Source organism: Agelaius tricolor, unplaced genomic scaffold, assembly GCF_023055355.1.
Source record: "Agelaius tricolor isolate 1412-34295 unplaced genomic scaffold, bAgeTri1.0.p SCAF_5, whole genome shotgun sequence".
NCBI lineage: Eukaryota > Metazoa > Chordata > Aves > Passeriformes > Icteridae > Agelaius > Agelaius tricolor.
The window spans coordinates 49,636,764-49,653,764 of record NW_027269265.1 but is presented as its reverse complement, the minus strand read 5'-3'; the positions used below and the strand labels follow the sequence as shown (position 1 = coordinate 49,653,764).

General features: G+C 37.9%; 1 protein-coding gene across 12 annotated transcripts in view; it reads right to left on the bottom strand.

Moving 5' to 3' along the window:
* Positions 1-17,001, bottom strand: part of PLEKHA7 (pleckstrin homology domain containing A7) — a 146,089-nt gene that overhangs the window by 34,643 nt on the left and 94,445 nt on the right. For 11 of the 12 annotated variants that reach the window (XM_071427866.1, XM_071427867.1, XM_071427870.1 and 8 more), the window contains 5 exons: positions 14,106-14,210; positions 12,286-12,358; positions 10,972-11,072; positions 4,549-4,727; positions 2,163-2,648 (listed from right to left, as the gene is read on the bottom strand). In XM_071427866.1, the coding sequence (XP_071283967.1) occupies positions 2,163-2,648; positions 4,549-4,727; positions 10,972-11,072; positions 12,286-12,358; positions 14,106-14,210 (944 nt within the window). The remainder of the gene's footprint in view (positions 1-2,162; positions 2,649-4,548; positions 4,728-10,971; positions 11,073-12,285; positions 12,359-14,105; positions 14,211-17,001) is intronic. The other variant, XM_071427868.1, reaches the window with a different exon arrangement.

The following is a 17,001-nucleotide window of genomic DNA, read 5'->3' as shown; positions in this document are numbered from 1 at the left end:
GCTTCATTAAAAAGGGAAGTCAAACATCTATTGGAAAGGTCTGAAGATCTTTATAAAAGGTGCCATTCCTACAAGCAGTCACATGAACAACCTCAGTATTTGTGTGAACCCTTTAGCTGAAAGGCTTCTTTCTTGTCGTAAGCAACTTGCTGGCAAGCACTGCATCTGTACACACCTGAGCCAGGAAACAAATAAAAACTGCACTCATTCTGTGCTCAAGAACCACCCAGCCCTCTGAATCCTCAGAGGTTCTCTATTTGTAACATTTCAGCTGGAATATCAATCAACGTGGAACTTTTAAAAATTAAGTGCTCTACTACTACCTTCTAAAATCAAAACAAAATGTCAATCCAATTATCATCTCTAGCTTAAATTTCTACACCATGCAATCAGGAAGATATTTGACAACTAACATTCCACTTCTATCCATCATTTAACAACAATGCAGAAACTCAGCAGGCTAAGAGAAGGTGCCATTTAAAAGATGACTCTGTTAATCTTTGGGAAGGTAACATGCAATTTATCCTGAATGCAGAGACTATAATGGCATTTGTCAGGAAAAGGCAAAGAAAACAAGGTCAACTGCGCCAAAAGAGCCATTTTTAGAGATATGTATATGCAGATATAGAGCTATATCTAGAAATAGATACACACAGACATACATACATCCATCTATCTTTATTTTCACTGAATACTTAGCAGCTCCAGCTGAGGTAGCTGGTTTCTTCTAGAACAAAGCCTGGCACCTGCAACAACACTATCTTAACACTGCACCTGATACACGCCCCTAGAGTTAATTTACTGGAAAGAGTAATTTGGAAGAAAACTATGCTTATTTAGCTATCAGTCAATCCTGCCACTGCCAGGATTTCTGATGTAAAAAACATCAACAGAAGCTTCTTAAGCATTAGCTCATTAGCTCAATTGGTTGCTGTATTATTTCAGGGAAATCAATGTGTGTAATAAGAACTAACTTACCAAATACATTTTTTCATTAAACTCATATTCTTTTGGGAAGTCCTGATTGATATTCAAGTAAAAAAAGATGGAAGTTCATTGACTCTAGCAGTCTAAAATAATATTAAATAATATTAAAAAGTAAGAAAATTTCTTCAAGGGTAATTTCAAAGATAAAAGAGCAGAAGACTGGACTTCCACACAAAATTAGAAAGCGTTAAATGTCTTACTGGCTCCGAATTGACAAACATTAGCTTAAAAAAGCATTTTAAAAATGCCCAAAATGTTTTCTCCATCCTAAAAACCACATGCCAATGCCTCTTGTTTGTTTATACTATAATTAGGTTTGAGCAGATTTATAAAACACTAATTCAGTAGAATAAGCATGTTTGAAAAATCCTCACAAGTAGCATCAAGTCCAACTGTTTTTCCTGCCACTTGACACAAGGTGACATTCTGAGCAGACACACATATTCATCACTTCATTTCTCCAACTGGTACTTAATCTGACTTTGAAAGCAAAACAATTATGAGATTTTCAAACTACAAAAGCATTCCAGTGTGCATTTCACCTATTGGTACTATTAATGCAATTTTCAGGGACTGAAAATGGAAAAGAGAATCCCAGAGACCATCCTAGGATGTCTTCATAAACTAAATGAATATATGGAGACTTCCAATATGTGTTAGACACACTGTGACTCTGAGTGCAGTGATCTGACATAGAGGAGTGAATGTGTGTTTGGAACAGGAATAGAACAAAGAAGGAAAATAATGAGCATTCTTTACTTTTTGAAGTGGAAAGCAATTACCTCTAACTTATATTGTGTAATTGTTTATGAATAAGATGTAACTGAGGGTTGCACTTCACTTTCTGGCTGTTCAAAATTTAAGCAAATTTTAAGAAGTTTTAAGCATCGACAGTGATTAAAAGAAGGAAAATAAAATAGCATGTTAATGTCACTTATTCTGTTTGCAACACTGTGACAACTTTAAAGAGATTTGATTAACCAATCCCACATTGGCTTTCCCAGGAGATAAATGCCTGAAAAATACCATACTGCACTGAAGGAAAATGTAAGTCTTCTTACATATTGTCTGTAAATTATTGTTCTGATTTGCACCAAAGGTATTATTACTAACACACATTTTCCTTTAATTTAAGAAAATGCCACTTGGCCATCTAGTTAAAGACTATTACTAACCTTTTTGTATCTCCTTTCTGGACTTTTACCCAGTGCTCCACTTGAGCCATGTTACTTTTCCTTTGAAACTGCTTATCTGGATTTGTTCTGGGAACAAACCCTCTTTTATACGAGCCAGTACCATTCTGCTCCACTAGGCCAGCACCCACACTCAGTGAACTAGGGAGCGTTCCATTCTTCTCAGCTGGCTGAGGCTGAGCTACTTGGGACCAGGATGCATTCCTCAAGTCAGGGAATAATGAATCAGCTTCTGTCACTGCATGCTTAGCCTTTCCCTTTTTGGTTTCCAGATTTTCTTTTCTGTGGACGTAACGCTCCTCCTCCTCCTTTTCTCTTCTTATCTCTTCCCGCTTATCGTATCCGAGCATTTCAGCTGATTTCTGGTAACTTCCTTTTGTGTCCGTGATCTCTGCCTTCACACACTCTTTGCAGGCATCCACATGATTGACCTGGGGAACAGCTTGCTGATCCACTTTTTCAGTTTCCCTGAAAAGAAAACAGGTGTCAGTAGTGAACACTGTTTAATTGAGAAAAGTTGGTGTGGCCTCTTTTACAAAGGATACCCACAAAATTACTGTCTGCAGACTGTGATAAATTTGACATGTTACAATAAATATGCTCAGCAAAACTCAGTTGCTATTCCAGTTAGACAAAAGTTACTTTTATTGTGCTGTCAAGGAAGCAGAAATGACTTGTATACATCTCTAAAAATGACTGAAAATACTGGTATTGTATGGAAGAAGTGTTCAACATAACATTATGTACAAAAAAGCTGTAAACAAAAAAATCTTCCTGTCCTAAGAAACACTGAAAGCCAAAAAACTGAAACTAAGCTTCCAGCTGCTCATGGCAAAATATAAAAGAAGTCTTTCATATTTTTGTAGATGTCTCAGGGACTACTCACTTCTGGCCAAGAGGACAGGGCAGTATCTACATTTAAGTCACTACTATTGCCCAGGGAATTTCTAGTGGGGAGCTACTCCTGAAGAAAAAATTTCTCCATGCTGCAGGGCACACTAGTTTTCTTCTCTACCTTATAGCCTAAATAATATCAGAAATCTTGATATTCAATTTGAACACACTATAAAATGTCTGAGGATTCTGAAAGGTTCATGTTTCTTTTGACATATACCATACTTCATTTGCAATTTTCTTCATCTCCTTATAACAATAAGCTTCTCAGCAACTTTTCTTCTCACACAATGTAATGGGTTCTCCCTGACCTCAGGGTAGCACCCCATCTCTGAAACTAAGTTCAGCTTCTTTAAAGCTTTATGGAAAGTAAATTCGGAAAGTAAAAAAGTGCCATGACAAAATTGTTTTCACCTCAGTCTAATTAGAAAAGAATAGTCTACTTAGGAGTAAGGATCTTGGATCAATACTTCTAATGTGCCAGACTTCCCCAATTTTTCTTTCAATTATTCCTGTCCTTACAAAGAAGATAAAGACAGAGGTACTAGATTGTTTATTGAAATTTAAATTAAATCTAGAAAGTCTTAACACAAAACCGTATCAAATGTAAAGCTCTAGAAGAGACACTGATCCCTTCCTTATATTTGACTGGCCAGAAGAAAGCAGCGTGAGATACTCAGGGAAAGTGCACCATAACATTTCAACCCTCACAGCCCACAGTGGCTAAAGCAGGGCTGTCTCACACAGCAGGGCTCCTTCACATGGAGGAGCAGGGAAAGAATCACATTACAAAGCCAAAACATCAAGAAGGCCAAATCAATTTAAAGCAGAGGAAAAAATCTGGAAGCACATTTTGGCACAGCTGAATTTTTTCATTATCAGTTCATACCTGCATAAATTACTTGATATCCATTAGCTCTATGCACTTATGATTTACCTGTCTTTAGCCCTCTCTTTCCCCTTTACAGCACCTCAATCCTATTTCTAAACACTCATTTGAAACAAATCATAAAAATTCTTTTCTCTTTTACTTCTCTCCCCCAAAGGCAGCCAATTGGCTGTGGCAGGTGTATGAATTTGCCCACAGAAACTGGAACTTTTTACCTGAAATTCCCTAAATTATTATATAGAGAGAGAAATTAATCATGGTCACTAAATGTGGGCAAACAATTTGCATGCACACACAGATACTGAAGACCAGGTTTCCTTAATTAATACCAGTTAACTATTTTGCAACAGAATAAATTAAAAATAAAGAGAAATTAAATTTAAAATAAAGAGAAATAAATTTAAAAGAATAAAAAATAATTCTTTAAAATATGAAAGAGTTTTATGAACATATCTACAAACAGCAGCGTCAGATACCACCACGGATGCGATTTATGTAAGACGTTAAATTTTTGTAAGAGGGTAAGGGGGTTTTTTTTATGTAAGATATTAAATTTTTTTTTTTAAATTTCTGAGTGGAACTTGCCTCTTGAGTGAGGAGCGTGTCTGCATGAGAGCAGCCTGGTTCATAGCCCGGATCCAGGCGTTCATATCCTCCTGGGTGTCAGCACTGAAGTAGTACGTCCTCATCCCTGTGTGCTCTGCCTGAGAGCCAATGACAGAATTCTTGTTATAGATGTATGCCCTCATACCTGTGTGAACAGCCTGGAAGAAAAAAGAAGTAAAAGTCAGACAGCTCTTTCACCTTTTCCCCCCCAGAAATTAACTTTAAAACAACTTTTCCTTGATGGCTTTTTGAATTTGGGGTGAATTATCACGCTACCGCAATGGGCTGTAAGGGCAGTAAACTCAAAAGGCACTCCAAGTTTTACTGAAATTCTTCTGCCTCTTTCTAGAACTATTAAGCTGAAAATCCAGTGCTTCTGATTTTCACAGTGGGAAATTTCAGCTTTTCTTTTTCTTTTAATTGATACATTTCATTTGCCATAAATACTATACTAAACAAATTCAAGAAATCCCTATACTGAACAAATTTAAGAAATTCTCAATGAGATGAGCATCAGCAAGTCAATTTTCCCAGCTCATTTATTAAAGAAATTTATTCAGACAAAACATAGACAAAAATCTTACCTTTTAAGCAATTAAACTGCTAATTTAAGAATTGATTACAATGCATGTTAGGATCTTTTGGTTAAAGTGTGCACTTGAACACGTATTAGCTGTAAATTCACAAGACTTACTGATAAAAGTTAGTAATACTGATGGAATTATCACAGCACATAAAACAGTGGCAATTATCTCTGCACACTAAAATTCTCCATGAAATTCCACTGCAAACTAGAGGTATCAGGCAATTTCTCTATAAATATATTCAATATTCAAATGGATTCAATGTGGAATATCTTTGTAACTCTAGGCTAGTTGAATTTAATAAAATCTCATCCATATTTGTATTAGCAATAGTATAAAGATTACAAAATCATGTAAGCCCTGCAACACTTCAGATTAGAAGGGAGATAGTCATCTCTTTACTTTCCAAAAAAACTGAAGACAGTATACTCTGCTTGAAAGCTCTTGTAATGATATTAAAATGAAATTAGTAATTAAAGCTTATTTTTATAAAACTAAGCCTGCTATCACACACAAAAACTAATAGCATTAAGTACTGCTGAGATGGGTTTATTTTAAGAAGAAAAAGAATTATATCAAATTTTTTTTTTGGCTACATCTGTTTCTAAAGGGTAAACGTGCTCTGTAAATCCTGCCTAAATAATTGGTCTTTTTATATTGATGATATCCTCTCCCTGTTGTTATTCTAACTCAAATTTTAAAAAAATTATTGTAGACACAATCACAGATGGCTTCAGAAATACAATAGTCTTGACAAAACCCAGGCTATTTAATGCAATGCAGCCCTTCCTAAACATTATAACTTCAGTTGTTTACCAAGAATTTCCCAAATTACCATGACCTTACAGACTTGTATCAACAACTCCAAAGAGCAAAATACGTGCTTGCTATTACAGTGCTTTTAAGCAAGTTCTGTGCAGAATTTCCTCCCTTCCTCTGGCAGGCTGCTCCCCTGAATGTGTGAAACGTGGCCTTTCCCTTCTGTGCCTCAAGCAAGGAAGGCTGAGCCTGTTTTGAAAACTGGAGACTGAAGTAGAACAGCCAGCTAGAAAAAGGAGGAGGAGGAGAAGGAAGAGAAGGAAAAGGTTACATAAAGAAGTCAAGACTCTCTCCTGTTCAGAAGAGGCTGCACTTCCCAAAATTATTGGCCAAAAAGGGGAATACAAGGTGGTTTCTTCTCAATTCCCACCATTAGCTGCTCCCCTGAACACAGGAAAACAGGACTTATACTAAACAACAGCTCTGATCAATCACATATTTAGAAATCAAAGGACTTTATTCATGTTTGCCTGGTTGAGTTCTTTGGTTTTTCTTTGGTGTCATTGGGGATTGTCTTTTTTTCCTCCATTTTCAGAACACAAGAATGCTCAAAGCAAATATGATTTAGAAGCATTAATTAATTATAATTTACAGTTACCATCCAGTGTATAAAGAGACCAAAAACTGGCAGCTCCAGATATAAAGGAAAAGGGTGACTTTAATGTGAGACCTCATGACTACAGAGTTCCTTCACGAAGCAGGTTGATCCCACAGAAGGTGTTAAAATTCAGAAGTGAATCAATTCCTGCAGCAAAGCAGACTATGCATGTCCCACTGCAGATGATGCAGTAGGACCCAGCTATTCACTGGTTTTATACTTGCTTAAAAACCCCAGAATTTTGGGGAACTATCTGCAGAGACTGCATAGCACACCAAGAAATGGATTTAACAGATGTCTTAATTGACCTGTATGCCCTGATCAACACAACCCACTTGTGTTTTAGGTTTCTCTCTGAACACAGCTGCAAGCACTGCCTAAGAGGCTGCAGGTGAAAAGAGTATCAAAATGCAAACTGTGCTGCACCACTCTCTCTTGAGAGACTGAAGCTCTCACAGCCACAAACATTCCCAGCTTCAGAAGGGATAGTGGAGATGGTGTGTGATTATCAACAAACACAATATCCTGAATTTCACAATGTATAACACTGGTTAAGGGAAAATTCAAATTTATTTCAGTTATTTATTAGTAGTGTGTTTTAAATGCAAGAAAACAACTTTGTGCCAACATCCTGTTAGCTGTCCCTGCTGACAGAAAGAAGCTAGCAGGCCTTTTGGGTTTGGGATTTTTTTTTTAAAGCCAAAGCTATTAGGATGGCTACAGCATACTAAAAAGCCTAAAACACAGCACATGCTCACATATACACCATACACACAACAGGGAAAAAATAATATTGGTACCTATTCATGCATTCAGATGCCTTAATGTGGATAGAGTGAGAAGAAAAGCAGTCTCTCTCCCATTGTGCACAGTAGGAGAAATGGACAGTAAACCCCAAGAGCATATCAACAGGACAAGGACAAAAAATTAAACAAGTTAAAATCATTAAAAGATCCATATTTAAAAAGAAAAAAACAACGAAACCCCAAAAACCACCTAGCAAAAAACTACTAAAAGTAACTAATGCGTACAGCTGTTATGTTCACCTCGACTTGTTCAAAACACCTAAGACAGAAAAGCCACCATTCACAGAACAAAGGGATAACTAAAGGAACAGTTTTCTAATAACTGTAATCTTTCCAAGTTAGTTCTGTCAATGACCTACAATATACAGAAAATTCTTCCTTCCCCTGAATTTTGATATTTCTGAACTCTTTCTGAGCAAAAATTGAAATAATGCTCTGAGCCTCCGCTACAAACTCAACAACAGCCCACTACAATCTAACTCATCTTTCACTCTTAAATAATACTGAGCTTTTTGAGGATTTCTAGAAGCCTGAACCCTTCCCTCTCCCAAATTCAAAACCAGCACTTCTCAAATTTACAACCCTTGGCATTTCTTCACCTGACTCCCCAGACCAATATGGGAGCCTAAGAAAGCAACACTGACTGAGGGAACATAAAGGAAAAAATAGGTCTTTTTTTTTTTTTTTAGGAAAACCAGTGAAATCAAAGAAACAGACAGGAAGTTTGTCCTGGTTTCACTTGTCTAAGCAATGAACAAATACTTCCATTAGTAAGACCAATTAAAAATAATTTTCCTTATCTGAGGACAACAAGGCTTCGAAAGAGACTGTGATGACGTGAACCTCCATAAACTGATACTACTATTCCTGTCCAAAAATATTGTATAACTGCAAAGTACAGCCACTTCTCTGCTAATCACAGGAAGTATTTCCAGCTATATATGAATGCTCTGCAAGCCTTGTCACATCAAAATCTAAACAACAAATTTGTGCTCACTCATATTGGTACCAACAAAAAACTATTTTTTTAAAATGCAGCTATTAGGTTAACTAAATATATTTAGGATGCGAGCTGCTGAACTAAAAATGCAGTAAGGACCCTGAGTTCTAGGGTCACACACAGCTTAGTGACAGTGGCTTCCAGCTAGTCACAGCACTTTGCTTGGCACAAATAGAGAAGAGTCAAAAAAGAGTCAAGATTCAAAAATTGTATCAAGATAGAGACCTAAAAGCACAGTTTCTAAACAAAAGGAATTAAATGCACATACTGATATATTTCAAAGTAGGGGTTTGATTGATTTCAAAAGCCTATAGGCCTGTAATTGTTAAACACCCAAAGAGACACAAAAACTTAAGCTGGACCTTGGGAGGTGATGAAAGGAAAAGGATTTTGATAACTCCTACAGCACATGTTTTAACACTTTGCAGGGTTCAGCACAGACCCAGTGAGCATGTGCTTTACAAGCTTCCTTCTAACCAAATCATATGCAAAAAGCACCCATGTATTTGCTTAGCAAAAATCCTCCCTCTAGTTTTGCAAATAAAAGAGTTGAATTTTTTTCCAGTCTTGCTGTTTTCCTAGCTTCCAAACTCACTCCTGCTTCAAATGGGAGGCAATCCTGTTGTAACAGAAGATTTACAACAATCTCAACAAAGAATGGGCCAAATGTAAAAAGTGCCATGGCACATTTTCCCACTCATTCAGGTCTTCAATGCAAAAAAAAAAGTCTTATCTTTATTTTGGGCTTAATCTGCTTGTGTGTTCTATTTCTGGCTGTGCTACACTGTGAGACAGAATGTCCCACTAGGCTCTGGGTCTGGAGGTGTTCTGAAGAGAGGAGATAAAGGCAATGGCTGCTGAGTGATGGGTGCCAGCACAGGGTGCTCCTCCTGTGAGGTGCCCACAGCCAACTCTGTGACCACTGAACATCAGTGCTGGACAGGGTCAGTCCCACAGGAACTGCACAAAATCCTCCTGCTGCCCTTGGAGCTAGGTCTGAATAAAATCACACTGCAGCTCCCAGCCTGCAGTCAATCATCAAACACCTAAAGCAGAGTTACAACTGGCCTGACAAACTTACGCATGAAATGTTTATTTTTTTACAGAGTTTGCTAGCATAAACTTTCTTTTGCTATCAACACCCTATTTCTACCTATATCAATAGATATAGATAGACCCTGTGTGGAAAGTCTCCTGGTATTTCCAGAAAAAGACTCAGATGAAATAGCTGGTAGAGCTCATACAGGTATGATATCCTTAAATGAACAGGACAAGTCTGCATTTGCTTCTGGAAAGGTTGAACCATGACCAAACCATGGATTCCACTCCACTTGGCCAGTGGTGACTTAAGAGTGTGTGTAAACACCATTTGAACAAAACAAAAAGCAGGGAACCCTAGAAGAGTACATTGAATTCACCTCTTTCAGTACATGCTTCCTCCTAGGAAAAGGCTCTAGAAAAGGAGGGCTTTATGAATCACACTCAGTAAATACTGGAGGTGGAATGTTTTTCTTAAACAAAGATTTCTTTGTAGTTTTATCCTGATAACTCATGCTTAATGCATTTGAAAAAGTACAATAAACATTTCCACAAAGTGCACTGGGTCTTTTTTAAACACATTTCCCAAGTTAATATTTGCTTAATAAATTTCAAACCACTATCCACTTTAACATAGAACTGAAAGTAAAAAAAGGCAGTCTCAACTTTAAAACAACTCAAAAAAAAAAATCAAAATGCAAGAGAAAGTCACATGTTCTTCATAATTTCAGCACAGAAAATATTTAAACAGAGATTCCTTCTAGATCTCCTAAGTGTGCCTGATCAAAACCTGATTTGTAAATTAGTTTTAAGTACATAGCCGATTTGCTTGATAGAAAAACAAGTTCTGCTCTGACTTTAAATCTGCTACAGGCATGGAAGTTTCTCAACTTTGCTTAAGTGCAGCAGCTTTAACAATCATTTGGGGTAGTCAGGTTTTGGCACTATCAAGAAATATATGTTTTATTTCATTACTGTGGGCTTTTATAATGAAGACTAGAATTGTAAATTATAAAATTATATTTATTTTTAGAAAAACAAAAACCACAAAACCACCCATAAACTATATCAAACAAGAGTACTTTTGCCTTTTAAAAAGTCCATATCACTTAGGATGACTAAGTGCTGTCATTTTCTACCTGTGAGATCTGAGTCGAGTCTTTTCTTTTTAAAAAAACCAGAACAAAACCAAATAGACATCAGTCCATTATGAGATCAGCTACTCTATTACAAAGTAAATAAGACAACTTTTCTTTCAATCTGTACACAGTACTGGAACAACTTGTCAATACTAATTTCTGATTTTGGAAACAGGCTCTTTACTCAGGGACACTTCATTAAGCTCTAAGGACACTTACAAAGTAACAGACGTGAATGTCAATTCATAAGCAAAAAAAAAAAAGTGCTATGTCACATTTGAACAGGCAGTCAATAAACCTGTCTGCTTTTAAAAGCTAGTAACAAGTAAAATAGGAAAACAGATGGTGTTCTTGTTTACAACAGCAGCTTTTCTAATGCAAATAAACTGCGATTCGTTGATAAGCTTTGCAAATGTACCTTAAAAGAAAATTTGCGATTTATACGATCTTCAGGTCCAACTGGAGATATGACATAACTGGGCAATGGGATACTCCCCAGAACAGACTCTTCTCTGCTGTCTGTGGAATAAAGAAATAGAATTTAATTCCCTGCACTGTTCAGTGGGCTAACAATATATTCTCCTTTATGGACACAGAGAAAACAGGCATTAATTAAGCAGAAACAACAGTGGCTCAGACTGAACATAAGGAAAAGCATTTTCCCAAGGACAGAGCAGCAGGAGCACAGGCCAAGGGACAAGCTGTGGCATTCTCCATCCTTGGAGCTTTTCAGTGCCTGACTTGATTAAACCCTGAGCAACCTGGGCTGACTCCTTTCCTGACCCTGCTTTCACCAGGCACTGGGATGGGACACTTCCTGAAGTCCCTTCTCACACAAATTCACTTAGGACTCAACACCAATAATACATGCAAGAAAAATGTTTTAGTTTTAAAGAAGAAAAGTTTGGAGTTTGTTTTCTTAATCAGATTGAGTTTTTATTCAGTTTTTTTTCTTTTTTTCTTGGGGGGGGGGGGGGGTTGGATGCTGCTTTTTAGCTTCAGCCAGAAGAATACACTTGAAGTATAAAGCTTATTGTGCCAAATGAACAGTGACAGGCTGCAAAACATGATGGACCTTCCATTTAGCACTGGACATCCAGGCTAATGGCTATAATTAGGAAATCTCTCTTGCTGCTGGCTCCAAGGGATCGACAGCAGAAATTCAGCATCTAGAAATATCAACTCCAAGTCTGAGATTCTGTAATGCTTTCCAAAAATTGTAGCACATGAAGTATTCAAACTTAAAAATAACCTTATCTAATACCTAGTTTGGGCTAAGATCACATTCAAACTTTTTTTTTTTTTTTGGCAGAATCACTGGATTCAGAAGTTCTCACTCTTACTTTGTCCCTTAGATTAAAACTGAACCAATGCCCTGATCTGACGATAGCACATTCTCAAAAAACTCAGATGTCCAAGTGCAAGCAAGTAGGTACCAGAACACAGACCAGAGATAGGATAAATCTTATTTATTCCAGTCAGATGTTCTGCAAAGTAAACTGTGGCAATCACCAAACATAAATCATGTGAAAAAATATCATACAGCATCCTTTGCTTCCCCTACTCTGGCCTGGAATTTGCTGTGCATTTAAGATATCTGGCCAAGCAATTGTTGCACTGTTCATCTCAGAACAACTAACTTTATCTGAAGAGTTCAGTCAGTTCATGCATTCACCATGATTTGTACAGGTGAACTGTTCATACCAACTCAAAACAGCTAATATTTACTCACCTTTGTAGTAAAACAAACAAAAATCAGCAAGCACAAACCATCGTCTCTTCCATAACCTCATTCCAGAGCTGTCCTGAAATGCAAGAAATGTGGGACACTTTTCATTTAAGGAAAGTTAACAGACACAGTGTTGATCCAGTGAGTAGTTTACCAGGAGTTTAGGTAAACATGATTACTAAGTGCAAAACAAATGGTTTCTATCTTAGCAAAATATTGTGTACTAAGAAAGATGAGAGGCAAAACATCCAGCTATAAAGTAATGAGGGCAGAATAGTCAAACTGCTAATTTTCATTAAGTAATTAAACCCTCGTCCCTAACAGCATTCAGATTAACCTTGTACACAACCAATGCTTATTTTATCTGCTCACATTTATCTGCAATAAGGAAACCAAGTGTGTTTCTGGATGGCACAAACTCCAACAAAGATTGCCTGCAGACCAAATGAAAATCACTATACAGCTGTGAAGTATGACCTCACATTTCAGGCAATGATATCCTATAATTCAATCACCATATGTTACCCATGCCTAAAATGTAATTTAATCAAATATTCCTTAGGAAATAAAACAGGATGCATAATGTGCAAATTTTAATGAAGTATAATATAATATGCCTGTGGAGATATATATAGGTATAGATATAGATAACCTTGTCAGAATGAGGATTATTTGCATTGAAATTAATTTCTGAAGCTTTTAAAATTGCCAGACTTTAACCTAGGCAAGTACAACTTGTTCAGGTCAGGTAGGCTTCGATGGGACCAGCAGGATAAAAAGCACCTTCAGATTTTAAGGGTTTACAAGCAAGGTTAGGGGACAGAAGGAAATAGGATATACAACATTGCCCTAGCTATTTCCCTCCTCCTTCCTGCAATCAAATTAACTATGGAAGGACTTTCTCCCCTTCCCATTCTCATGCTATGGCAACACATACTGCGCCTGAGTTCTGATTCTGTCCTGAGAACTAATGGACTTGGGTAGTGGATGTCAACAGAGCTGAGAGTGGAACACAGCAGAATTACATCTCTCCACCCAGGAGGAAGCAGACAGCTGTCAGCTATTTTACTTTCATGTAAAACCATAATTGTAAGCCTCAGATTTCAGCCTTCTCCTGACCACCCCTAAATCTAGCTGCTGGATCTCTGGTGATAATCCGGTAGACACGGGCTGCCAAATGAGAAGCAGGGGAATTATTCTCATATAACAAACAGCTTTATTTACTTATTACACTCAAAGATGTGTTTCTGTCAGCTTAAGAGTTCAAGACATAGCAGCTGTAGAATTCTGTTCATTGAATGAAATTCTATAATCCAGCCTTTGCTGGCTACTGTCAGCTGGCTACATGGCCCCATTTCCCATAATTTTCCCCCTCCTGCTTCTGGAGAACAAAAAGGCATAGGGACTGGAATGAAGCCTTTGATCAGGGTAGAACGGCATAACCAAGTAGATAGAATAAGGCCTTCACAGCCAGCCTCAGGCTGACTGTGTTCTGAGGGAGTCAAAGATCAGCCTGACACTGAGCCAGCAGGATAAACCAGGGAAAATAACCACATTTAGATAACAAAGTTACAGCCTCAACACTCAGCTGTGATGGTGATGTCCATTTATCAGTTTACTCTTCTGAATCAAACCCATTTGTAAGCCTTGATTTTCACACTTCCCAAGCACAAATTCCTCACTATGGAAGTCTGTGGAAGTACCCAGCACTGCCCTGTGCCACCAACACTGGAGCTTCTGCTTTCTCAGGTCCTTGGAAGCACTGGCTCCTCCTTGATGCTTGCACTGAATATATGAACAGAACCAGGTGATCAGATGCATACCTGTTTGTGCAGCCAGCCTCTTACTATCACAGGAACATTGGGATTCCTCCTGATGGCTTGTTCCCTCTTTCCAAAGCTGTGAACTTTGCTTCCAGTCTTCACGACCTGCAAAGTATAATGGAGCAGTGGTTTCTAAACCGTACTGAGACTCATTTCATATTACAAACACTCTCACTGCAATAACTTATACTTCATTACACAGCAACAAAGTACTCATGGCATTTTCAAGGGCAAGTAAACAGGCAATGATATTTACAACAGAGCAAAGTCAATCCTCCACCTTCATCAGGATGGTGTGCCAGCTCCTGCTGAAGAGCAGCAGCACTGCTGGGTCAAGTCAGAAGGCAGAACTGTGGAAATTTTACTGTGCTTGGAAAGAATATTTGAGAGCTGCATGCAAGTCTGTGGAAAATATTGCACAAGTCTCTTACACACACAGGACTTTGAGCAGATGAATCTTACTCTTGCTCTTCTTTGTTTGGCTTTTTGGGGGGGTTTTGATGGGGTCTTTTTGGTGGATTTTACTTTTTCCTTCCTGTTTAAATTCAAACAACCTTGATAGCTTAATAAAATGCTTGGACTCTGGCCCTGCAAACAAAAGGAGAAGACAGTGACACTACCAGGGAAGAGACCTACACAGCAGCCAGTGGAAACCACAAGGCCTAGGTAATGATCTGTGTCTTACTGAAACCTCAGTTTTGACCCACATGGACAAAACTATTTCAAACACAAACAAGCAAGGCCTATCCATGTGTGAAAAAGCACGAATCACTCAATGAGTAATCTGCCTGCTCTTTTCCAGCCTCAGCCCAGTTTGCTCCTCCAAGTGCTTCAGGACACACCACCCTTACAGTTGCTGCCAAGTTCTCCAAGAAAAGAGCTGCCCAAATTCTCTCCTACAGTGTCTCTCTTTTTAATCTCTGAGCTTGTCAGGGTACAGATGCTCTGCAGGCAAACAGCAGCTCTGGAAACGAGTATATTCATCACACACAAGGGATAACATCAGAAAAAAAATCTCAGTGTACTGCTCCTGCCAGTCAGGCAACATCTGGACTAGAAGACTGCTGTCTATAATGTAAATAATTCTAGCAGAATATTATAACTTTAAATGGATTCTGTTGATTGATTGATGAAGGCCAGACTTTACCAACCTGCACTAAATTTCCTGTCTTAATGAAGGGTTAGCTAAAACCAGCATGAAAAAATGCACTTCTTTCTTGGTGTTACAGCATATAAAGCAGTGAGGCAGATTTAACAGGAGTGAGGAGCAGGATTTCCCCAGCACTGCCACCTCCCCAGACAGCTCAGTGAGAGCCTGCACAAGACCCAGCAGCACCTAGGGCACCACAGGTGCTCACCTGAGGAAAAAGCCCATACTTGTCCACCTGTCCAGGGCTGCTGGCACAAACTCAGCAGGGCAGGCTGTAGAACAGGGTTCTGAGGAGGTGCCCCTATCATCCAGCTGGCAAAAGCCAGTTCATAGAAGAAGTCAGGTCAGGATGGCATCACCACATCTCCCAGGCTTTGTCTCTGCCAGACCTGCAGCCCACAGGCTGCAGAGCACTGGCTGTGGGCAAACACAGCCATGTAAGGGCTTTTGTAAAGAAAAATGAGAAGTAAACAAGACAATTGAGTTTTTAGAAATTGCTGCCAAATGTTAAGATGCAACAGCAACATGAAAAGGGTGATGAAAAATAATGAGGCCCAAATTTGCTAAAGCTCTAAAAGTCAAAAATCTATTTTTATTTTGTTTTTACTTTATCTGTACTTTGCAGCTGAACATAAATCAATTTACAAAATGTACAGAATTTAGTTTCCTAATCTTTCTCTCATGTAGATCTTTGGAAGGGTGAAGGAACTGAGGAGCAGTTGAAGTGCAGCTTATCTAGCCTTACAGCAGCATTTAAATTTGGGGGTTTTTTTAATCAGATATTTTAATCAAGCACTTTCTCTGATCTTAATAATTTTAAAATGCAGACCACAATGTAGAAAAATCATCCTTGGACTTGGTCAAAGGACCAAATAATATCTACGGCACAGGAGTAGGAAAATTTGTCCAAAGGCTGTGTATTATATGTCAATCCAATACCCATAATGGAAACAAAAGGATCATTTTATGGTGCTTTATGTAATTAAAATTCTCTTTTAATCTTCAGTATTGATTATCTCATTCTGCTCTGGAATAAAACAAAGCATAACAGATACTTGGTCACACCTTGTTTCCACTAGCTATACTAAGAAATTGGTTTAAAAGAAAAGGTGTATTTTTAAACTATTTCTCTGCACTGCAGTAGTCTGTTCCTAACTTGAATTCTTCTGATATCATTGGCAGAAGTTTAAAAATGCAGGTCAGCACAGCTGTCTGTATCACTGAAGACACAAAAGTCACTTTTGACTTCAGTGCATTTGTTATGCTGACTTGCTTGTGAATGACTGCTGAGTTTTCGCAACAAAACTCAAAAATGTCAAAAGCCAAAATTTTCAAATCCCTTTCCATCACTGCCTCATCTTATTTCTTACAGTAGCTTGTAGCTGAGGAGGAAAGTTGCTAACATATTATGTAATTTTTTTCTTTCTTTGAAACTGGACAAACAAAAAAAGTACAGACAGGCTCTCTTTTTTGAACAGATATTTAAAATAGTAAAGAGGAAGACTGCATTTTGGTCAAAATATGCAAATATATATGCATAATAAAACATGGAACTTTCAACCTAGAAGGAATTTTTAAAAAGTCAACCCATAAAAAGCCACCTGTTTAAGTCAAACTCTTCAAGTCAAAAAATCTCAGTGTTTCAGTTAGAAATGAACTTATAAATCCTTTCAGTATCTCCAAGAAAATGAGATATTAATCCTTATTTTTCAGATAGAAAAATCTGCAACTCTCCAAAAAAATCAC